The sequence below is a fragment of the Rhinatrema bivittatum genome, chromosome 11 (genome assembly GCF_901001135.1).
Source record: "Rhinatrema bivittatum chromosome 11, aRhiBiv1.1, whole genome shotgun sequence".
NCBI classification, from domain to species: Eukaryota; Metazoa; Chordata; class Amphibia; order Gymnophiona; family Rhinatrematidae; genus Rhinatrema; species Rhinatrema bivittatum.
Window position 1 is genome coordinate 101,468,270 of NC_042625.1, and position 25,328 is coordinate 101,493,597.

General features: G+C 47.2%; 1 protein-coding gene across 2 annotated transcripts in view; it reads left to right on the forward strand.

Moving 5' to 3' along the window:
• The window catches only part of MACF1 (microtubule actin crosslinking factor 1), a 513,108-nt gene that overhangs the window by 37,488 nt on the left and 450,292 nt on the right, over positions 1-25,328 (forward strand). For both annotated transcript variants that reach the window (XM_029570961.1, XM_029570962.1), the window contains exons 3-5: positions 6,722-6,811; positions 11,716-11,793; positions 12,175-12,267. In XM_029570961.1, the coding sequence (XP_029426821.1) occupies positions 6,722-6,811; positions 11,716-11,793; positions 12,175-12,267 (261 nt within the window). The remainder of the gene's footprint in view (positions 1-6,721; positions 6,812-11,715; positions 11,794-12,174; positions 12,268-25,328) is intronic.

Below are 25,328 nucleotides of genomic sequence, written 5' to 3' on the forward strand. Positions count from 1 at the left end.
CAGGCTGCTGCAAAAGAGACTCTGGACTCCTCTCCCCCACTCTTTCCCGTTGATCAGTGGCCTGTTGGTGGCAGGGAAGGGGAAGAGGTCCAGGGGGACATTTATCAGGATCAGTATTCCACTGATTCTGAAGAATTCTCCATAGATTTTGTCCTGCTCCATAAGGTCTATTTCGCCAAGAAGCAGGCAGGATCTAATGGGTCTCTACCCCAGAAGACCCAGGTGGCTAAGAAGCCTAAGGCAGATAAGCAATCTGGATCGGGAGGAGGAGGATTCTGAGGCTCCTCAGCCTTGTGGGGTCCGCTGGTGACTCTGGGGACATGGATGATGCAGATGACCCTGATCAGCTACAAGGATGGTCCAGTGGGGGATCTGGCCAAGGACCCTGTGAGCGCTTTGGACCCAATGCAGAATGCAAAGGATGTCCCAATCACTGAGGGGAATGACCCTAGGGTGGTGAGATTGTTCCGTAAGAAGGAACTACGTCTGCTAATTCCTCAGGTTTGGATGAGTTGGGGATTAAGGTCACACAGGAGGATTCTGACAATGAGGGAATGAACCCAGTCCTGGATGGACTGCGGGGACCACTTAAGACCTTTCCTTTACCGAAGAAGGTGAAGGAAGTTGGTGGATCAGGAGTGGGAGTCTCCAGAGGCAGGCCTGAAAATAGCAAGAGCTATGGCTAAGCTATATCCCTTGTTGGAACAAACCTTGGAGTCGTGGAAGATTCCCAGTGTGGATGCGGTAGTGTCAGCAGGGTCCAAGAGGATGACCATCCTTATGGCAGATTCAGCTGCAATGAAGGATGCTCAGAATAGGAAACTGGAAATTCTGTTAAAAAGGCTATTTGAGGTTTCGGCTTTAAGCCTTCGTGCGGCAGTCTGCGGAAGCTTGATGCAGAGAGTCTGCTTGTGCTGGGTCCAGAAGGCCTAGGAGAAGATGTTGTGGGTGATGAATGAGGTTGCTTAGGCTGCCCAGTTAGAGGCAGGAGTGGCCTATGTGGCTGATGCCCTGTATGACATGGTGCGGACATCCGCCAGGAATGCTGAGGGGGGATATGATAGAGGTCTTTAAGATCATGAGAGGTCTTGAACGAGTAGATGTGACTCGGTTATTTACTCTTTCAGATAATAGAAGGACTAGGGGGCATTCCATGAAGTTAGCAAGTAACACATTTAAGACTGTATCATGAGAAGGACCGTCGCTAGTTAACAAGAAACCGGAGGGAAGTGGAGTAGATGTAACTCCATTTACAGTAGAGAATGTATGGGAAGAGCTGGGGAAACTGAAAGTGGAAAAAGCTATGGGGCCTGATGAGGTTCATCCCAGGATCCTGAAAGAGCTCAGAGATGTGCTGGCGGCTCCACTGAGTGATCTGTTCAATAGATCCCTGGAAACGGGAGTGGTACCGAGGGATTGGAGAAGAGCGGTGGTCCCACTTCACAAGAGTGGGAGCAGAGAGGAGGCTGGTAACTACAGTCCAGTTAGCCTCACTTCGGTGGTGGGAAAAGTAATGGAGTCACTGTTGAAAGAGAGAATAGTGAACTATCTACAGTCGGGAGAATTGCTGGACCAGAGGCAGCATGGATTCACCAGGAGAAGATCCTGTCAGACAAATCTGATTGACTTTTTTGATTGGGTGACCAAGGAATTGGATCAAGGAAGAGCACTCTGTCATCTACTTGGTTTTCAGCAAAGCTTTTGATCCGGTCCCGCACAGGAGACTGGTGAATAAAATGAGAAGCTTAGGAGTGAGTGCCGAGGTGGTGGCCTGGATTGCAAACTGGTTGATGGACAGAAGAAAATGTGTGATGGTAAATGGAACTTACTCTGAAGAGAGAGTGGTGTTAAGCGGAGTGCCGCAAGGATCGGTGTTGGGACCGATCCTGTTCAATATCTATGTGAGTGACATAGCGGACGAGATAGAAGGTAAGGTTTGTCTTTTTGCGGATGACACTTAAATCTGCAACAGAGTGGACACGCCGGAAGGAGTGGAGAGAATGAGACTGGATTTAAGGAAGCTGGAAGAGTGGTCGAAGATATGGCAGCTGAGATTCAATGCCAGGAAGTGCAGAGTTATGCATATGGGGTGTAGAAATACGAAAGAAATGTATTCGATGGGGGGTGAAGGGCTGATGTGCACGGAGCAGGAGAGAGACCTTGGGGTGATGGTGTCTAACAATCTGAAGTCGGGGAAACAATGTGACAAGGCGATAGCTAAAGCCAGAAGAATGCTGGGATGCATAGAGAGAGGAATATTGAGTAAGAAAAGGGAAGTGATTATCCCCTTGTACAGGTCCTCTGTTCAGTTCTGGAGACTGAATCTCGGAAGGGACAGAGACAGGATGGAGGCGGTCCAGAGAAGGGCAACCAAAAAGGTGGATGGTCTTTATCGAATGATTTATGAGGAGAGATTGAAGAATCTAAATATGTACACCCTGGAGGAAAGGAGGAGCAGAGGTGATATGATACAGACTTTCAGATACTTGAAAGGTTTTAATGATCCAAAGACAACACCAAACCTTTTCCGTTGCAAAAAAATCAGCAGAACCAGGGGTCACGATTTGAAGCTCCAAGGAGGAAGACTCAGAACCAATGTCAGGAAGTATTTCTTCACGGAGAGGGTGGTGGATGCCTGGAACGCCCTTCCGGAGGAAGTGGCGAAGACCAAAACTGTGCAGGACTTCAAAGGGGCGTGGGATAAACACTGTGGATCCATAAAGTCTAGAGGATGTGAATGAAGATTGGGTGGCTCGCGGGAAAGACAGCTAATTCCTGGAGATAATACCCTTATTCAATAGACATACACACAGTTAATGTGACTACAACAGTGCTCTATGCTTTAACGGCAAGAGGAAATGTGGATAAAAGGATTTGCATTCACAAAAAAGCGGGAAGTACCTTGCTTGTTACAGCGGTTACTACCCCAAACCAAACAAGCTTGATACTTCACTTTCTTTTTTTTTTAATTCTTTATTTATGATTTTAATTCACAAAATAAAATCAGAAATACATTTCAATAATGTTCATACCATGAAAATTATTTTTGAGGAAGAAAAGGTTACCATAATTACAACTTCAATATCTAACAATCATATCATCACCTTCTTCCAGTTACCAAACAAATCTAGGGAGCCACTATAAGCAAGAAACTTTATAGGAAATAAATTTAGAACAAAATTAACAGAAGTAAGTCGACTAAGCATTAAGACCCAACAGTATCCTGACTAGAATTCCTGTCTCTTTCTGCCTGAGCCCTCTGACCTTCTAAGAACTTTTCTAGGTCCTGTGGTTCATAATATATATACTTTTTATCATTCACCCACATTATGCACTTACATGGAAACCTTATGATGGTACGAATCCCAAAAGTTTGGGCAAGGTTTGCTAATGCAATAAACTTTTTTCTCCTAGTTTGAGTTTCTCTCGCTATGTCTGGATAAATCCATATCTTCTGGCCCAGGTAGAGAGAGGTTCTATTTAACATAAACTGTTTTAAAATTTTATCTCTGTCTTCTGACTGAGAAAATTTTACTAACAAGGTACCCCTACTCTCTACCTGGGCACTGAGAGATGTCTCTAGTAATTCGGTGACATTTAACGTTGTTTCCTGATATTCTTGATTTGCATTTACATTGCTACTTTGGTTACTCTGTCCTATAAAATACGCATTGGATATTAAAGGTAGGTTATCAGATGTTATTGAAAGAACATTCATAAAGTAATCTTTCAGTTGTTCTTTAGATGACATTAATCTACACTTAGGGAAGTTGACTATTCTAAGGTTTTGGTAACGGACTACATTTTCCAAGTTTTCTACTTTCTTGGCCATTACATTTTCTCCTTTAATAATATTAAACTGTACATTCTTAATCGAGTTTAATTCTTCCTCCACCTTTGCCAACGTCGCACTATTATTAGTTACCAAAGGATTAATATTTAATATAACATTCTGCATCTCTTTTATGTTATCATTTAAATTTGCAATGTTTACTTGTAGACCAGTTATCGCTTGCCATAGCATTTCTAAAGAAACTTTCTTAGGGTTTACAGATTTAGCAATTGGGGTTGATGATAACAAAAGGTTCCCTTCCAGTTCTTGTCTGTCAGTGTTCCCAAGGTTTGGAGAAGGAGTATTCTCTCCAGGAACGTTTGGACTCCCATCTGTTCCATTAGATTTTCCACCGACTTTATACTCTCCCATTTGAGATGTAACAGCTGCTTTACCAAGCTCGCTTTCTTGTACTGACCTTATCCCTGGAGCCTCCTCATTTGAGCCCCCTACTACCAACGACTTCCGTATGGTATGTGAGCCTGACTCCAAGGTATAGGCAGTAGACTGAGGGGGAGCCGGCACTGATGGGGCCCCTGGACTTAGACTAACTTCGCCTGATAGAGGAGACACTTGCTCCTTGTCTACCTCTATAATAGGCCTCTCAGGGGTTAAAAATGCCGACGGTGAGTAAAATCCCGTTATCACTAATTGAGTAGGGATAGGTCTCGCTGGTATTGAGGACTCCTGCTTGACCTTTCCCTTTCTTTTAGTATGAGGCATTGTGTTTAGGAAACGTTAAAGTCAATGAATATGGGGTTACTCACTCTTCTGTAGCAAGGCAATATAGGGCTGGAGAGGTACCAGAGGTTCCGATGTCCTGGAATAGAGTCCTGGGCGCCTTCTTCGCCTTCGCCGGTCTAAGCCGGTCCAAGCCGCGCGCCCCTTACGGAGCACGCGGCTTAGGTAGCGCGCCGACGGCGACGACGCGCCGTCTGTAGATCTTTTTAAAGGCAGACGCAGGCTGCTGACGTCACTGGGCGTCTCCTTCCGGGTCCAGAACCCGCCGCTGTTCCGAAGGGTGTCAGGTGGCGTTAACAAGCCGTCAAGGCGCCAGCAGCAGAACTCCTCTCTCTCTCTGCACTCCGCTCAGCAGCTCCCGATACTTCACTTTCAATGCATATCCAGAGTAGCTCTCTGCTTCAATGGCAGGGGGGGATTAAAGAAAGGTGGATTTATATTCAGATAACCACCAACAAGGACTGAATTACACAGTCTGGTTAAACAAATAAGCGTGGGTGTAGCTTGCTTATTGCGGCGGTTACTACCCCTAATCAATTAAGCCTGATACTTCACTTAGAAGCAGTTCCTGTACTGCTCTCTACATTAATGGCGGGGGTGGAAGAGAAACAGAAGCAAAAGGTTACTAAATGCCAAGACTAACAGATAAGTATGAAAAAAATAGGTGTGAAAGCTTGCTGGGCAGACTGGATGGGCCGTTTGGTCGTCTTCTGCCGTCATTTCTATGTTTCTATATTAGTAGGAAAGGCCATCAAATTATGGGGTAGAATGATCTCCCTTATATTCGGTGTCCCACCTAAGCCACCTCAACATAATAGCCCCCTTTCTCTTCAGTCTCCTCTCATGAAAACAATGTTAATCTGCCTCCACTGTGCGCCTTTCTCCCAGGGCAATCCAAAGCGTGGAGAGGGTCCTTGTTCCAGTGAGCATTACATTAAGGATGACGCTGCGCTGGAGGAACTTAGGTCATGCTATTTTCACATAGTGACATGATTGCTGTTCAGCACATATGCAGAGCTGGGCATGTGCACAAAAACTACTGTTACAAACTGAACTGCCTTTCATAGGCAGAGAGTGCAACTTATTTCAAAATGGGTGAAGGCTGGTTGTGAAGTAGGTGCTTAACCTTCCATGAGTGGGCTCTCTGGTGACTGAAGCATGTGAACCTGTTGGGGTTTTAAGTCCCTTCCTGCTGCTCCTCCCCTTCGATTACCATTCACCTGGTTTCTCTCACTGCAGCGCTCGGTGCTCTGCTCTGCCTGGGAATGGAGTCTGAGCAGGACTTTCGTACAGGGAGCACGGTCTGACCTGACTCAGTCCCCAGTGGAGCTAAAGCTGCAGCCCTCAACTCTGTGGAGAGGCTCCCTAGTCCAGAACTGGGTTTTTTGGAAAGAGGGGCAGCCTGTCTGTAGGGTGGAAGGAGTGCAGGAAGTTTGCTTCCCCAGAAATTGTTTTGCTCTGGGCACAGGCCTAGGGAATTTCAGGCCTACCTTGATATGAGTAATTTATTGCAAGGTTAAATGTGACCAATGAATTCTCCTTCACTAGGACTGGGAATGGGCCTTACAATGGCATCGGCAGGGCTGGATTTAGGCGTAGACAGCATAGGCACATGCTAGGACTTCCCCTGCTGCTCCCAACTCCAGTCCTCTCTCCTGGTCCATGAAATTGCAAGATGTTTGTCTGCTGCTATAGTGTGAAATGCCCTGGCGAAGCCTCTGACATGCTCTTTCTCAGGCGTCAGAAGTGTGAAATGGCAAGGATTGCTGCTGAAGTATTACCTCCATTACGTGGCAGAAGTGCTGCCATCAAATTCTCCTGCTGCTTTCACCCCTTTATGTATTTTTCCTTCTATCTGCCTTCTCCTGTGGCTTCACCCTGGCCAGACTTGCAGTCTCACCTGTACTATATACCATTGTTCTCTTATAAGAAAATACTGCTTTTCATGCAACAATTTGCTGTTCTGGATGAATACAGGATCCCCATGAGTCTGTATTGCACGTTTTCGATTCCTGCTGCATGGAATAAAGATTAGATCCCAGTCTGGCTTCAGTTTCCCTCTGTTATTGTCATGTCTTCTGTTGGCAGAAAGAGTTCATGCTTAGCTTGGTGAGGGCTCATTGGTGAAAGTCTTTTTTTTGTCCTCAGGTGCGAAAACACATCAATGACTTGTATGAGGATTTACGAGATGGACATAACCTGATCTCCTTGCTGGAAGTTTTGTCTGGTGTCAGACTGGTGAGTTTACGATTGCTGCATGAGCTCTGCAGGAAACACAGGGGTTATCTGAAATCCTCAAGAATTCCTGCCTCGCCCAGTTCTTCCTCACTTCTACCTTGCAGCCCCTTCCACTCTCTCCCACCTCCAGCCCAACTTGTTTCTTGCCCAGGCTTCTCGTAACGCTTTCTGTGTACCTTCTCTGCTACTGCTTTCTCTTACCCTTCTCCTCCCTTCATCGCTCTGTGAGTGCACCATTGCCGTGACTCATAGAAACCTAGAATTTGCAGTCTATGCCAAAAACCCTGTGAAAGTAGACTAAAGGACCTAAATCAATATTTCTTAGAGGAGAGGAGGGGGGATATGATAGAGACATTCAGATACCTCAAAGGTATAAATAATGCACAAGAAGAAAATCTTCTGCAGAGAAAGGAATGCTCTAGAACAAGAGGTCAAGATAGGAGACTCCAGGGGGGATATGATAGAGACATTCAGATACCTCAAAGGTATAAATAATGCACAAGAAGAAAATCTTCTGCAGAGAAAGGAATGCTCTAGAACAAGAGGTCAAGATAGGAGACTCCAGGGGGGATATGATAGAGACATTCAGATACCTCAAAGGTATAAATAATGCACAAGAAGAAAATCTTCTGCAGAGAAAGGAATGCTCTAGAACAAGAGGTCAGGATAGGAGACTCCAGGGGGGATATGATAGAGACATTCAGATACCTCAAAGGTATAAATAATGCACAAGAAGAAAATCTTCTGCAGAGAAAGGAATGCTCTAGAACAAGAGGTCAGGATAGGAGACTCCAGGGGGGATATGATAGAGACATTCAGATACCTCAAAGGTATAAATAATGCACAAGAAGAAAATCTTCTGCAGAGAAAGGAATGCTCTAGAACAAGAGGTCAAGATAGGAGACTCCAGGGGGGATATGATAGAGACATTCAGATACCTCAAAGGTATAAATAATGCACAAGAAGAAAATCTTCTGCAGAGAAAGGAATGCTCTAGAACAAGAGGTCAAGATAGGAGACTCCAGGGGGGATATGATAGAGACATTCAGATACCTCAAAGGTATAAATAATGCACAAGAAGAAAATCTTCTGCAGAGAAAGGAATGCTCTAGAACAAGAGGTCAGGATAGGAGACTCCAGGGGGGATATGATAGAGACATTCAGATACCTCAAAGGTATAAATAATGCACAAGAAGAAAATCTTCTGCAGAGAAAGGAATGCTCTAGAACAAGAGGTCAGGATAGGAGACTCCAGGGGGGATATGATAGAGACATTCAGATACCTCAAAGGTATAAATAATGCACAAGAAGAAAATCTTCTGCAGAGAAAGGAATGCTCTAGAACAAGTAGTCAGGATAGGAGACTCCAGGGGGGATAGTCACAGCAGGGCTGGGAGATGCATACTACAGCCTCCTAGTGGAGGTGGTGAGGCCAAAACAATAGCCTGGAGCTCTTATCAGAACACGGGCAATAAATTCCAGAAAATATGGACTTGCAAAGAGATGAAATAAAACCAGGGATGAGCTGGGCCTCTGGGCAGAGATTAGATGGGTCTTATGGTGCTTCTCTGCCATCATTTCTTTGTTTATTTCATCATGGACAAATATCAGCAGTCTCCCCATCGTCAACTCTTACAGTATTGGGCAGCTTACAGATGGTCCGTTTTTTCACTGTCCCACAAGTAAGGATCCTCTGGGTTTTTCCCAGGCTTTTCATTCCTAGCTCAGCACTAAGGATCCTCTGTGCCTATCCCTCTACCCCAGCACTAAGGATCCTCTGTGCCTATCCCTCTACCCCAGCACTAAGGATCCTCTGTGCCTATCCCTCTACCCCAGCACTAAGGATCCTCTGTGCCTATCCCTCTACCCCAGCACTAAGGATCCTCTGTGCCTATCCCTCTACCCCAGCACTAAGGATCCTCTGTGCCTATCCCTCTACCCCAGCACTAAGGATCCTCTGTGCTTATCCCTCTACCCCAGCACTAAGGATCCTCTGTGCCTATCCCTCTACCCCAGCACTAAGGATCCTCTGTGCCTATCCCTCTACCCCAGCACTAAGGATCCTCTGTGCCTATCCCTCTACCCCAGCACTAAGGATCCTCTGTGCCTATCCCTCTACCCCAGCACTAAGGATCCTCTGTGCCTATCCCTCTACCCCAGCACTAAGGATCCTCTGTGCCTATCCCTCTACCCCAGCACTAAGGATCCTCTGTGCCTATCCCTCTACCCCAGCACTAAGGATCCTCTGTGCTTATCCCTCTACCCCAGCACTAAGGATCCTCTGTGCTTATCCCTCTACCCCAGCACTAAGGATCCTCTGTGCTTATCCCTCTACCCCAGCACTAAGGATCCTCTGTGCTTATCCCTCTACCCCAGCACTAAGGATCCTCTGTGCTTATCCCTCTACCCCAGCACTAAGGATCCTCTGTGCTTATCCCTCTACCCCAGCACTAAGGATCCTCTGTGCTTATCCCTCTACCCCAGCACTAAGGATCCTCTGTGCCTATCCCTCTACCCCAGCACTAAGGATCCTCTGTGCCTATCCCTCTACCCCAGCACTAAGGATCCTCTGTGCCTATCCCTCTACCCCAGCACTAAGGATCCTCTGTGCCTATCCCTCTACCCCAGCACTAAGGATCCTCTGTGCCTATCCCTCTACCCCAGCACTAAGGATCCTCTGTGCCTATCCCTCTACCCCAGCACTAAGGATCCTCTGTGCCTATCCCTCTACCCCAGCACTAAGGATCCTCTGTGCCTATCCCTCTACCCCAGCACTAAGGATCCTCTGTGCTTATCCCTCTACCCCAGCACTAAGGATCCTCTGTGCTTATCCCTCTACCCCAGCACTAAGGATCCTCTGTGCCTATCCCTCTACCCCAGCACTAAGGATCCTCTGTGCCTATCCCTCTACCCCAGCACTAAGGATCCTCTGTGCCTATCCCTCTACCCCAGCACTAAGGATCCTCTGTGCCTATCCCTCTACCCCAGCACTAAGGATCCTCTGTGCCTATCCCTCTACCCCAGCACTAAGGATCCTCTGTGCTTATCCCTCTACCCCAGCACTAAGGATCCTCTGTGCTTATCCCTCTACCCCAGCACTAAGGATCCTCTGTGCCTATCCCTCTACCCCAGCACTAAGGATCCTCTGTGCCTATCCCTCTACCCCAGCACTAAGGATCCTCTGTGCCTATCCCTCTACCCCAGCACTAAGGATCCTCTGTGCTTATCCCTCTACCCCAGCACTAAGGATCCTCTGTGCTTATCCCTCTACCCCAGCACTAAGGATCCTCTGTGCTTATCCCTCTACCCCAGCACTAAGGATCCTCTGTGCCTATCCCTCTACCCCAGCACTAAGGATCCTCTGTGCTTATCCCTCTACCCCAGCACTAAGGATCCTCTGTGCTTATCCCTCTACCCCAGCACTAAGGATCCTCTGTGCCTATCCCTCTACCCCAGCACTAAGGATCCTCTGTGCTTATCCCTCTACCCCAGCACTAAGGATCCTCTGTGCTTATCCCAGGATTTCTTGAATTCCGATTCTGTTTTTCGCAGCTATCATCTTAATTAGGAGACATCTATGCATCCAGCACTCACAGCAACAGTAACATTTTCCCTTTCTGTCATCTCTTCTAATTTTTTGTGTTAAAATTTTTTTTAGCATATTTTGTGGATTTCCTGTGGTGTCCCTGAGTGAAGCAAATATTTATAGATGCTGGGTTTGGGGCAAACGAGATCCTTGGAGGATACTAAAGTACAGGTTTCCTTTGCTTAGATACTTGGCACTTTCACATCATCACATTGTGCTTCAGTGGTGCTCTTAAATGATGTCCCCTTCCTGTCTGTCTTTCTGCTATGGACAGTTTGAGAACATGTATGTTTCATGTTGGAAAAGGCAGGTTTGGCTCCCTAGGAATGGTGCTTTAGCTTCACCAGTGAACCTGAGTGATTTTGGGAAGCTTATACAGCAAACCTGAGAAGGCTCTGAGATGCACAAGTCTGGGGTATAAAGGTTGTCTCTGGTGAAGACCGAAAGGCAGCTCCAGTTTTTGTTACATTGGTAGCAGTGAATAGAGAGAGGGATTTTTGTTTACTCTTACAGGGATCTCTGGCAAAGGATTAATGTGTGCTAGAGCCTGTAGTTTAACCCAGAATCATGAGCATGTTTGTGCAGCCAGTAGTGTGCCCAGTTAGCAGCTCTCATGCAAATGCCATGCTTTTCATGGCAGAGAGCTGTGCTTGGCTTACTGAGTTTTATTTTAAGTACTGGACACTAAGTCTTAGTCTGAGGTTGCGTAAAGTTTCCAAGGCTAACGTTAGTCTATGGAGGAAGCTGGAGTTCTAGTGCTAGCACTTGTAGTTCAGGTTTTATGCACAGAAAACATGTTTTATGTGCTGAAAACATCTTTGTGAGCATAAATTATACTTCATGTACAGAAAACATGCTGTGAGTACACACAAGTACTATAGATTGGGAGGCTCTTTCCGTGCCTCCCCCAGAGTTAAATGTTTGCACACTTAACTCCTGATGCATTAGTGTACAAAGCTGCCCAGTGTTACTGTGCTCCTTCCTGCATCCGACCATAGTCCAATAGGTGCTGGGTCTTATGGTTGGGAAGCCTAATCTGAAGATGGGAACAGATGTTCTCCGCAGGGATTCTGCATCCATGGAGCAATATCTTCAAGCCCTAATGATGCTTCATACTTGCGTATATATTGGACGAGGACGTCCACCTCCTTTTCTATTAAGTGCACATCTTCTGTTAATATATACTGGTAAGGTTTCCTAGTAGTATAGCGTGTGCATGCAGGGATGCAGAACGATAATGAAGCTAAGGAAAAGGAGTGTGAGCTATAAGTCCAAGATCCTTTCTTTGTTACCTTTTGTTCCTTTGTGTGCTTTGCAGCCTCGAGAGAAGGGCAGGATGCGGTTCCACAGGCTACAGAATGTGCAAATTGCTTTGGATTTCCTGAAGCAACGGCAGGTGGGAACCTGGGACCGACGCTTTCTTGCTTGTTAATGGCAGCTTCTTACTGCTCTGGATATTGCACTTGCTCTCTCAAAATGTGCTTTTCTCAGATTTCAAACAAGCAAAACAATAAGTGGAGAATGGCGGCAATGTTTCCTCGACTTCCTAAGCTTCATCCCACTTACGTTTCCAGTCTGGCACCATCCCATCCTCTTTCAGTTTCATCGTTTTCTTACAAGATGTTATTTTTCATACCCTCAGGTAGTTCAGACTGGGTTCAGGCTTGCTGGGACTGAGGGTGTTGCTGCTAAAATTAGGAGGTGCCAGGATGGCTGACCCTGATGCTGGGCCTGGTTTTTTAGTGAGTCACAACTTTGCCTGCTACGTCTGTTTTAGGTGAAGTTGGTGAATATTCGGAATGATGATATTACAGATGGAAATCCAAAGTTAACTCTGGGGCTGATATGGACCATTATCCTTCATTTCCAGGTAAAACCTTGTTTTTCTACTTTGGCGCATTGCAGAGCTGCCGGTGTCTGTAAACTGTTAAAATGTGTGGCATTGGAGTGACCTTCTGGTTCTGCGCTTTGATTCCTAGGCCTCACTTCTGCACCCCCCATGCTGGCTGGAGGCAGTGATACAGCAGGAAAATGCACCTCAGCCATAGCACAGCAGTGACAGCTTCAGGCCATGTGGGGTGAAAGAAGGGAACACTCTAGACATCCTCCCAGTTCCAACAGCTGGAAACACAAAGAATAGGAGAAAGCTGAAAAGAGAGCTATGTGCTAGGCAGAGAAATCTGGGATCAGGATGTTACATAAAAACTCCACCTGAAAAGGAAGAGAATTGTGTTAGAGCCGGCGCAACCCACGGTGCAAGCCAAAGCTGTGGGCTGCCTGGCAGAATGCACCCCAGGGAGGCTGCATGCTCAGATTTAGGGTGAGGATAACCCGTCTCCCTGCCCCCTGCTCGAGCTGTGGGCTGCCTGGCAGAATGCACCCCAGGGAGGCTGCATGCTCAGATTTAGGGTGAGGATAACCCGTCTCCCTGCCCCCTGCTCGAGCTGGCAGCAGCAGCGCTTCAGTGAACCCTGGCCCCGCGGCAGCAGGAGATGACCTCACACTGAAATGCTGCCGCTGGCTGACGTGGGGGGGGGGGGGGGGGATGTGTCTTACATCGGATCGGGCAGGGGCGAGGGTCACTCTGGCCATATTCAATGCCAAATCTGAGCAGGCAGGCCTCCCTTGGGCTGTTTCATGTTGCGGACGGCCTGGAGCCTTTTCTCCACTAAGGCCGCCGGCAGGTTGGATTCTGCCAGGCAGCACCACGGCCTCCGCTCCGTTTTATCCAGGAGGAAGAAGCGGGGAGTGACTGGGTAGGAAGGAAGAAATTGGGGAGAGCATAGCAAAGGGTGAGAAGAGCCTCCAGTGGAAAGGAGAGGAGGGAAAAGTTAAGAAGGTGAGAAGGGGGGGGGACTCTCTAAGGGGTGAGAAGCAGGAGAAGAATCTGCAGAGAGACAGAGATGGGGAAGAAGAAGTGAGGTAGTGTGAGAAGAAGGGGGAGAAAGAGCTGAGGTAGTGAGACTGTGGGCTGCCTGGTGGCCCCCATTCCACCAGCAGCCAAAGTGGAGTGGAGACCACCTTGTGATCCTGACCTGATGGTGGCCAAAATGATGAGGTGGGGCCAGGGCTGCAGGGGCAGCAAATGGGAACAAAATGTGAGGCGTGTGTGTGTGTGTGTGTGTGGGAGGTGTGGAGGTGTGTGTGTGTGGGGTGTAGAGGTGTGTGTGTGTGGGGTGTAGAGGTGTGTGTGTGTGGGGTGTAGAGGTGTGTGTGTGTAATAGATGGGGGTGTGTGTGTGTAATAGATGGGGGTGTGTGTGTGTAATAGATGGGGGGGGTGTGTGTAATAGATGGGGGGTGTGTGTAATAGATGGGGGGGTGTAATAGATGGGGGGGGTGTGTGTGTAATAGATGGGGGGTGTAATAGATGGGGGTGTGTGTGTGTAATAGATGGGGGGGTGTGTGTGTGTAATAGATGGGGGGGTGTGTGTGTGTAATAGATGGGGGGGGGTGTGTGTGTAATAGATGGGGGGGGGTGTGTGTGTAATAGATGGGGGTGTGTGTAATAGATGGGGTGTCTGTGTGTGTGTAATAGATGGGGGTGTGTAATAGATGGGGGGGGTGTAATAGATGGGGGTGTGTGTGTGTAATAGGGGGTGGGGGTGTGTGTGTAATAGATGGGGGGGTGTAATAGATGGGGGGGTGTAATAGATTGGGGGTGTGTGTGTAATAGATAGGGGGGGTGTGTGTGTGTGTGTAATAGATGGAGGTTTGGGTGTGAAATAGATGGGGGTGGGGGTGTGTGTGTGTGTGAACTTGAATATGTATATGAGAGAGGAGAAAAGTTTTTGTGTGACCTCCCACATTCACTAATCCACAACAGTCTCAGGATGGCTGGAAATTGAAATTTCCAAGGTATGGAGAGGGGAAGTTTGTTTTTTTCTTTTTAATCCTAATTAGTTTTAATTATTTGGTGTTATTTGATGTGTTTTGAAATATTTTACTGGTGTTTGGGAAATTAAAAAATCAATTTATATGCATTTTTAATCATTGGATTTTTATTCTTCTGCTGTCTTGATTTATTTTTGTAATTAATATGGTTTTAGTGTTATGATTGTTTATAATTCTTGATTTTATTGTTTTATGATGAATGGTGATGTTTCTGTTTTTCTATTGTTGCACTGTATTCAGAGTCTGGCTTGTTGTGGTTTCCAGTTCAAATTTTGTCTGCACATTTTTTATTTATACTTTATGGTCTCTTTTTTTTATTCTGTATTTGGTGATGGTCTCTGTGTTCTTTACGTGTGACTAAGGTGAGGTATTCTGCTAGCATGTAGTTTTTGTGTGGGGATCTATAGCAGCCTGGCTTCTTTGTTTTCCTAATAGGAGGTGTATTGGTATTTTAGGACCTGGTGTAATATTTGCAGCATTACTTTTTCATTGGTAAGATTGTTTGAGTACTGGCAGTTAGTGCTGATTTTGTATAGGAGGTATACTTTGTCATAATTGTTCACTCATGGCTTTCTTTTTTTTTTATTTAAAATTTATTACCCAGTATATTGTAAAGCTTACACACTGTAGATTAAATAGAGATGAGAACAGCAGTAAAAAACATTTAGACAAATACAGAACTTTTGTTTTGCCTCCTAAGTATAAAATACATAAGTTCCAGTGTATTATCATTTCTCACAGGACAAGCAGGATGGTTGTCCTCACAAATGGGTGACATCGAGGATGGAGCCCAACCACGGAAAACTTCTGTCAAAGTTTCAGGAACTTTGACTGGCCCCTACTGGGCATGCCCAGCACGGCACCAGCCCTGCAGCCAGCAGGGGTCTCCTTTCAGTCTTCTTTTTTCCGCGCAGCAGTAGCCACGCGGTCAAAGAGCTCTAAACCACGTTCCTGACAGGAATTCTTCAATTTAAAATTTCTGAAGAAAATTTGCCCCTCAGGGGTTTCCCTTCTTCAAATTTTTTCATCCACGGAACTTCGGTAAGTTTTTGCCGTCGTTTGGTCGACTACCGTCGAGTTTGGCCCTTGAGGCCCGTTGGCAGTCGACAGTCCCGCGGCTAAATTTTTGGCCTATGGCCATGGCGTCGGGGTTCCGTCGGTGTCCGGATTGTACCCGAACTATGTCAATCACAGACCCACATAGAGTCTGTGTTTTGTGCTTAGGAAGCGAGCATGATGTCCTGACTTGCACCAAATGTGCCATAATGACACCAAAAGGTCGCAAAGCCAGAATGGAAAAGATGGGACTCCTTTTCCATGCTCGTACCCCAACGCCATTGATTGCATCGACGTCATCGGAACCGGCACCGTCGAAGTCTCATCATCATCAACAGCCCTCCGGTGACCGTCCGCCATCGACGACTTCACGGCCATCGACTCCTGTCCCTTCCCCTGATCATCGAGGGGATCGGAAGGAGAAACATCGCCATCGACGTCATAAGTCTCGGCCCATCGAGGAATCAATGTCATCAACCTCCGTACCGTCCGAGCCTCCGCCAAAGAAGTCTCGACCAGAAGTGGCACCGTCCACTCCTGTCTCGCAGACACCGAGGCAACCCTCACCCCTCCGGGGTTTGGGAGCCGCGATTCCACCGGTGACGGTGGTCCCTCCGGCTCAGCCTCAGCCTCCCTCTCCAGTCGAGCCGGGTCTCGTTACCCCAGGTCTCCGGGCAGAACTGGACCGGCTGGTCCAGGAGGCCATCGACAAGGCGATACTACGGTTCCAGACTCCTCCGGCACCAACTCCGGCACCGAGAGTGGAACCGGTCACCGATCCGATTCCAGCAGCACTGGCGCCACTGCTTGCCCGGATGGAGGCGCTTATGAATGCCCTTCCACCGGCAATACCCGGATCACCGACAGCCTTCTCATCAGGTGGAGAAACACCGTATCGAATTCCCCCTTCGGGGATAGTTCCATCGGTGCCTTGTCGTCCCTCGCCACCGATACATTCCTCGGGGGCGATACGCACATCAGCTCCACCGAGGATTCTGATGCCGACACAGAGTCCCTCGATGCCGACACCGGTTCCTTCGATGCCGGCACCGATACAGATGCCGACATCGATTCCATCGAGGACGTTCTTGATGCCCCCGGTGATTCCTTCGAGTTTCTCGGAGCCTCAACCGGGGCCTTCAGGTATTCAGCCCGCTCATGGTCCTAAGGGTCAGCAACCTGATCCTTATGACACTTGGGGTGATACCTCGACTGACACCGATGATTTGCCTTCACCACCCTCTCCTCCGGAGAGTAGAAAGCGTTCTCCCCCTGAGGACCTCTCTTTCATAAATTTTGTGAAGGACATGTCGGAATTGGTCCTTTTCCAGCTTCAGTCTGAACAAGATGACAGGCACCAGATGATGGAATTGCTCCAATTCCTGGATGCCCCTAAGGTCATCACCTCTATTCCAATTCATCAGGTTTTTCTAGACCTTCTCAAAAAGAATTGGGAATCTCCTGGATCTGTTGCTCCGGTAAACAAAAAAGCTGACTCTACCTACCTTGTACAGTCAGCATCTGGCTTTCAGAAACCACAATTGGACCATCATTCTTTTGTGGTAGAATCAGCTCAAAAGAAAGCTAAATGAATAAAGCCACATTCTTCCATACCTCCTACTAAGGAAAACAAATTCCTAGATAGTATAGGTAGGAAGGTATACCAAGGAGCCATGCTGATTTCTAGGATAGCTTCTTATCAGCTATATATGACTCAATATAATAGGGTCATCCTTAAACAAATGCAGGAGTTCTCAGATGCCTTACCAGAACAGTTCCAGCCACAGCTTCAATCCCTTCTAAATAAAGGTTTTGAAGCTGGGAAGCATGAAATAAGAACAGCATATGACATCTTTGATGCTTCCTCTAGACTTTCTGCTACGGCTATCTCTGCTAGACGCTGGGCTTGGCTCAAGTCATCTGACCTTCGTCCGGAGGTTCAGGACAGACTCTCTGACTTGCCTTGCCTAGGGGATAACTTGTTTGGTGAGCAGATTCAGCAAATTGTTGCTGAACTAAAAGATCATCATGAGACCCTTAAACAGCTCTCATCCATTCCTCCTGACTTGCCTTCTAAACAGCCGTTTAGAAAAGACTCCAAAAAGTCTTTTTTCCGGCCTCAGAAGTATTATCCCCACTAACCAAGGCTAGGCCTGCGAGGTCTTACCATAAAACTCAACCTCGCCAGTCTCTTAAACAAAAGCCCGCACCAGCTCCACAACCTGACCCTGCGGCGGGTTTTTGACTCTCATTTAGAGAGCACTTGCCAAACCCCTCTTCCAGCCATACCAGTAGGAGGTCGGCTATGCCACTTTCTAGAAAGGTGGCGTCATATCACCACAGATCAGTGGGTGATAGCAATAATTGCACAGGGTTACCATCTCAACTTCCTGACTCTACCTTCCGACTCCCCACCCCGGCAGGCGTGGAGACTCACCGATCACTCTGTTCTTCTAGAGCAGGAAGTATCCCTTCTCTTCCAGTCAAACGCTATAGAACCCGTTCCTCCCTTACAACAAGGACTAGGGTTCTACTCCAGGTACTTCCTGATCCCAAAAAAGTCAGGGGGGCTTCGTCCGATCCTGGACCTACGGGCCCTCAACAAGTACCTTCACAAGGAGAAGTTCAAGATGGTAACCCTGGGCTCGCTTCTCCCTCTGCTGCAAAGAGGGGATTGGCTATGCTCTCTAGACCTCAAAGACGCATATACCCACATTGCGATCACGCAATCTCATCGCAAATATCTGCGTATTCTAGTAGGCCGAAATCACTACCAATATCGAGTGCTACCTTTCGGCCTGGCATCCGCACCACGAGTTTTCACCAAATGCCTCGTGGTAGTGGCAGCTTTTCTGAGGAAGGTAGGTGTCCACGTTTACCCCTACCTGGACGATTGGTTAATCAGGGCCCCAACCCAGCAGATAGCTTGGTCCTCCCTGACCCTAACAATTCAAACTCTGCTTTCTCTAGGGTTTCTTGTCAATTACGACAAATCCTACTTAATCCCATCTCAGACCTTATCCTTCATTGGGGCAGACTTGGACACCTTACAGGCCAAAGCCTTCCTTCCTCATCCACGGGTTCAAACCCTTGTGTCCCTAGCTCGCCAGCTGCAGTCTCAACCCACAGCTACAGCTCGCCAATTTCTCATTCTACTGGGACACATGGCCTCCTCAGTTTATGTGACTCCCATGGCCCGCCTGGCCATGAGAATCACGCAATGGACTCTGAGACTGCAATGGACACAAGCTGTTCAGCCTCTGTCCTCCATTGTTTGCATCACCGATGCACTTCGTCTGTCTCTTGCCTGGTGGATAAATCAATCCAACCTCCTACAGGGCTTGCCTTTTCTTCCACCAGCTCCCCAGATAATCCTCACCACCGACGCTTCCAACATCTGTTGGGGAGCCCATGTAAACAATTTACAAACTCAAGGATTCTGGTCACCAGAGGAAGCCAAACACCAGATAAATTTCCTGGAACTGAGAGCAATCCGATATGCTCTCAGGACCTTTCAAGATTGCCTATCAAACCACACAATCTTAATTCAGACGGACAACCAGGTGGCCATGTGGTACATAAACAAGCAGGGAGGCACCGGCTCCTTCCTTCTGTGTCAGGAAGCTGCGCAGATTTGGGCAGTAGCCCTCTCCCACTCCATGTACCTCAGGGCCACCTACCTGCCGGGAGTAGACAATGTATTGGCAGACCAGCTGAGCCGTGTCTTCCAACCACACGAGTGGTCACTCAATCCCTTGGTAGCGACCTCTCTGTTTCACAAATGGGGCTATCCCCACATAGACCTCTTTGCGTCCCCTCAGAACCACAAAGTAGGCAATTACTGCTCTCTCATTCGGAGCCAGCACTCTCGGCCGAGGGATGCATTCTCCCTCACGTGGACAACCGGTCTGCTCTATGCATTCCCTCCACTTCCTCTTCTGTCGAAGACTCTCGTGAAGCTGCGTCAGGACAGGGGAACTATGATCCTGATAGCACCGCACTGGCCATGCCAAGTGTGGTTTCCCATACTTCAGGATCTATCCATCCGCAGGCACATTCCTCTGGGGAGGGACCCGCATCTGCTCACTCAAAACGACGGATGCCTCCTCCATCCCAACCTCCAAGCCTTGTCCCTGACGGCATGGATGTTGAAAGGTTAGTCCTTCAGCCATTTAACCTTTCAGCTTCAGTTTCTCGTGTCCTGATCGCTTCACGAAAGCCTTCCACAAGAAAATCTTATTCATACAAATTTATACATCATGGTGCACTTCTCAGTCCCTTGATCCCCTTTCCTGTCCAATTTCTAAATTCTTGGACTATCTCTGGCATCTATCAGAATCAGGTCTAAAGACCTCTTCCATTAGAATGCATGTCAGTGCGGTAGCCGCCTTCCATAAAGATATCGGGGGTGTCCCTATTTCAGTACAACCCCTTGTAACACGTTTTCTTAAAGGATTGCTCCATTTGAAGCCACCTTTACGTCCTCTGGCCCCATCTTGGGACCTTAACCTGGTTCTTGGTCGCCTTATGAAACCACCTTTCGAACCTCTGCACTCCTGTGAATTAAAGTATCTCACATGGAAAGTGTTATTCCTTTTGGCTATCACTTCAGCTCGCAGGGTTAGTGAATTGCAGGCCCTAGTTACCTATCCGCCTTACACTAAACTCCTGCAGGACCGGGCGGTACTCCGCACTCACCCTAAGTTTTTGCCTAATGTTGTTTCGGAGTTTCATATAAATCAATCCATCATACTACCTATCTTCTTTCCCAGGCCCCACTCTAACTCCGGGGAACAGACTCTGCATACCCTAGACTGTAAACGGGCTCTAGCTTTCTATCTAGACCGTACAGTTGCCCACAGGAAGAGCACTCAATTATTCGTCTCTTTCCATCCTAATAAGTTGGGACAACCTGTGGGTAAGCAGGCTCTTTCCTCCTGGTTGGCGGATTGCATCTCCTTCTGCTATCAGCAAGCTGGCATTCCTTTTCAAGACCGTGTCAAAGCACACTCTATGAGGGCCATGGCGACTTCAGTAGCACACCTTCGATCGGTGCCGCTTCCTGACATCTGCAAGGCTGCAACCTGGAGTTCCCTCCATACATTTGCAGCCCATTATTGTTTGGACAAAGCTGGAAGACAGGATTCCATCTTCGGCCAATCTGTCTTGCGTAACCTTTTTCCAACATGATGTACCAACACCCTTCCACCTTCCCGGTTGGGTGCGGATGCCCTCTCCCAAATTCCACCCCAGTTGTTGTGCCTGTTGCACGCCGTTGGGTGCATTTGGTGCATGTTAGGACATCCTCAGCTCGGTACTCACCCATTTGTGAGGACAACTATCCTGCTTGTCCTGTGAGAAAGCAAATGTTGCTTACCTGATGTAACAGGTGTTCTCACAGGACAGCAGGATGTTAGTCCTCACGAAACCCGCCCGCCACCCCTGCGGTGTTGGGTTCGTTTTTATTTTATTTTTCGGCACTGCCTGTAGCTTTGAAACAAGACTGAAGGGAGACTCCTGCTGGCTGCAGGGTTGGTGCCGTGCTGGGCATGCCCAGTAGGGGCCAGTCAAAGTTCCTGAAACTTTGACAGAAGTTTTCCGTGGTTGGGCTCCATCCTCGATGTCACCCATTTGTGAGGACTAACATCCTGCTGTCCTGTGAGAACACCTGTTACATCAGGTAAGCAACATTTGCTTTCCTCAGGTGAACAGATATCCATATGTAGAATTGCCATTTCCCACTCTTCCCTAGTAATCCCCCCCCTTGCCATTTCTCAGCACTTCCTCTTACTTTGTTACGCTATTCCATCTGTGCTATGTACTGAATTAGCGGTGTCTACATCCTATAAAATTTGCATGTAGTGTCTCGTCTGTGGGCCGTTAATTTCTCCAAGTAATGTATTTGTCTTACTTTGCCGTAGAGCTGCGTGAGTGTGGGTGGGTTTGTACATTTCCACTGAGCGGCGATCACCAATCTGGTAGCAGTAGTAAGATAATAAAATGTTTTTTGTTTTTCATCATCTAGATCTGGATAGGGGAGGCCGAGTAGCCAGAACTCCGCTTGTAAGGGAACCTGAGCTCCCCACACTTTATCCACCAATCCTTTCAAGCACTCCAAAACCCCTGCAGCTTAGGACATTGCCACCACATATGCCAATAGGTTCCTCTTTGGGAACACGGTCGCCAACAATTAGATGAGCGGCCTGGGCACCATTTGGCCACTCTCTGGGGAATAATGCTAGTGATAAAGGAGTTTGTATCTATTCTCCATCATGGATGTGGACATGGAAAATTGGCCTAGAGCCTGAAAACATTCCTCCCAGTTGTTGCGATCCCAGTGAGGGCCCAGGTCCCGGTCCCAAGCCAACAGATAGGCAGCTCTCCCATCCGTGTTATGTATCAGTAACCGGTAAAGCTTAGAAATCCCTTTTTGAAAGTGTCGTGCCTGGAAGCAATATCCCTCAAACATCGAACGTGGACTGCTTAAATTGGAACAAGGATCCTCAGATCCCAAAAAGTGTCACAGCTGGGCATATGCTAAAAAACGGTGATAAGTATCTGAAACTTGTCCTGTAACTCTCTAAAGGGAACCATCCCTTGGCACCAAACCTGTCCTAAATGTATTAACTCCCGAGATTCTCAGCGCTTAAGTCAGGTTTTTCTGTCCCTCAATGAATTCCCGGAGGTGTCTGATTGGGGTTAGGGCAGAGTAGTTTTTGCTGCCTATCAATTTGTTTCCATTTTTTCCAGACCATCAGAGTTGTCTGGATGCTCAAAGGAAAGCATTTCAATTCCTTGGTGGTGCTAGGCATTGGCCAGAATAAAGCTGGAATGGGCGTGCCCCCCATCAATTGGCTCTCAATCCCGACCCAGTTTAGGCGACTGTAGATCATGGCTATCGACAATAAATTTTAACTGAGCTGCGGCATAATAGTGTAGTAGGGAAGGCAGTCTCAACCCTCCATCTCTACGTGTTTGGCTGAGAATCAGACGGGAGACCCGTGAGGGGTCTTCTACGCCATATAGAGGCAAACATTTTACGCTGAAGAGGTCTCATGTCCGTGACAGGAAAGGGGCATGGTAAAATCTGAAGTAGCCAATTTTCGGTAAAAGATTCATCTTAATCACGGCCATTCTGCCAAACCATGAAAAAGGTAGTCGTTCCCATCCGTCTATATCACCCATCAAGTTGCGAATCAGAGCTTTATAGTTTAGAGATATTAATTGAGAGGGATCCAAACTAAGATTAACCCCAGATACTGTATGGGACCTGGGGTCCACCGAAATAGGAACTCACTCTTACCTTTCCGCATCAAGTGCACAGGGAGAATTTCCGATTTATCAAGATTAACCCGAAATCCCGACACTCTTCCATATAGGTCCAACATAAATATGACCTTGTGCATAGAAGTCATAGGTTGAGAGAGACAAGATAACATCATCTGCGTAGAGAGTAATTTTATGGGTCTCTCTGCCAGACTGGATCCCATATACCTCTCTGTCCCTCCTAATCCACTCCGCCAAGGGTTCTAGGCTAAGAGCAAAGAGGAGCGGCGAAAGTGGGCAGCCCTGCCTTGTACCCTCCGAATTTGAAAAGGTGCCGAATAGCCATGATTTATCTTAATACATGCAGATGGCTCACGATAGAGCGCCTGGAGCCAAACTGCGAAGGGGCCCCCCAGACCCATCTTCCGCAAAACAGCAAATAGGGCCAGTAAACTCCTATCAAACGCTTTTTTAATGTCTAGGGTCATAAAGACCACCGGGGCGTTGGTGGATTTAGCGATATGCATTAAATCTATTATCTTTTGGATATTATCAGATGTCGCTCGACCCGGCAGAAAGCCTGCTTGATTAGCATGAATAAGTGTGTCTATATAACCACTTAATCGGAACGCTAAAATTTTGGCCAAAATTTTTAAATCAACATTTGAGTGAGAGAGGTCGGTATGAGGTGCAACTATTAGGGTCCTTTCCTGGCTTGGGAATAAGCGTAATCCCCGCCATATTCCCATGTGGGAGGAGTGTTGCCCTCTTCCCTCAATTTATTAAACATGGCTACTAATGGGCCCTGAAGCAAGTCTCTACATTCTTTATAGAAAAGAGGCGTGAACCCATCTAAACCTGGTGACTTCCCGGATTTTAAATCCTTCATAGCCCAATCTATCTCAAATAGGAATATCGGCTTATTTAATTAGCGTTGGCCCTCTATTGACAGCTCTGGTAGAGGGAAAGGCTCCAAAAAAGTCGCAGTTTCTTCCTCAGACGGTGCCACCTCCGGTTGATATAACTCCTCATAGAACTCCAGAAACCTGGCCCTGATCTCTGGTTGGTGCAATAGCGTCTTTCCCTGTTTAGCCTTAATGCGATAGATCATTTCTCTATTTCTTTTTATCTGTAAGCGTCTGGCCAGAGGTTTACTATGCTTGTCGCCAAATTCATAGTGCCGCTGCTTGCACTCATGGCTTTCTGAGGGTCAAGCCCATGTCCAACACGTGTTATAATAGGCTTAATACCATATGGGTATTTTTGCAGGGTTTTCTGGTTGCTGCCAAAGCAGTTCATGTAGACATAATATACAGGTTGATGTAAGTGATATTTGTTATTTTAGAAGACTGGGCTCTGGATGTTTTTAATGTAAAATCTATGATAAATGCATACTTGTGTGTGTGTGTGTGTAGAGGACTGGGGTGGCAGCTTTAAAGTTCTCCTACAGCATCTAATACGCTTGCATTGGCCATGGATTCCAGAAGCGAGAGGGGGTGGACCTGGGTAGGGAGGAATAGCAGATTTTAAAAACTGTGTACAGAAATCTGGGATCAATCGAAAAAGAATGTGATTAGGGCAGTCAATTGTAGCTTGGTTTAAATAAAGGTTTGGATAAGTTCTTGGAAAAGAAATCCATTAACTGCTATTAATCAAGTTTACTTAGGGAATAGCCACTGCTATTAATTGCATCAGTAGCATGGGATCTTCTTAGTGTTTGGGTAATTGCCAGGTTCTTTTGGCCTGGATTGGCCTCTGTTGAAAACAGGATGCTGGGCTTGATGGACCCTTGGCAATTTCTTATGTTCTTAACCTTCCTTGGCGTGGGAGAAAACTCTCCAGGTAATTGTGAGTAAACGCTGGTAGTACAATTGCCCAACAGAGACCATTTTGGATTTTGAGCTAGGAGTCAGGACTTTGGAAATAGATGAGGGCATGTTAGGGTTGTGAGCGTGGACAAACTTCATGGGAAGGAGTAAGGAGGATGGGAGAAGGTTTGGCCAGAGTTTCATGAGATACAGGATGCTACATAATAAGCTAATAAAAGATGGTGTGGAGAGAGCAGCAACCAGCATTGAAATCCCACTGCTGCTCCTTGTGACCTTGGGCAAGTCACTTTACCCTCCCAGGTGCAAACTTAAAGGCTGGTTTTAAAAAGTATTTAGAGGCTTAAAAAGGTTTGACATGTGCAGTTGGCTTTTGAAAATTGCTACGATAGTATTTACTCGCGTAACTCTTTTGAAAATTCACTTGTAGATTGTGAACCGTCTGGGGCATAGGAAAATATGTGCACTACCTGAATGTAATCCCCTGTGAAGTGTGGAAAAGTGGATTATAAATACAATAAAGATGTCAGACTAAGTAACCCATTATTCCTGTCCACACTGCCAGGCAGGTAGGACTGCCCATATGAAGTCACACCTTATCCAAGACTCTTCCAGCCTTCGTGGTAAATGAACTGGAAAATTCCTTTTTTAGTTCTACAATAAACTAAACCAGCACCAGCTTAGTAGTTACCCAAACATTCAGCTTCCTAGGCCTCATGGCACTTCTAGATGTCTCCCCGCCACCACCAACCAGTCCACCCCAGAAGCACAAAGCATATCACAGACAGGACTTCCACTTCCATGCTAGTTAGTTCTATCAGCTCAAGCTGCCAGACAGGAAGGGTTTGTGGTGCTCTCTGTAGGGTCTCAGGGTGTTTGACTCTGTAGCC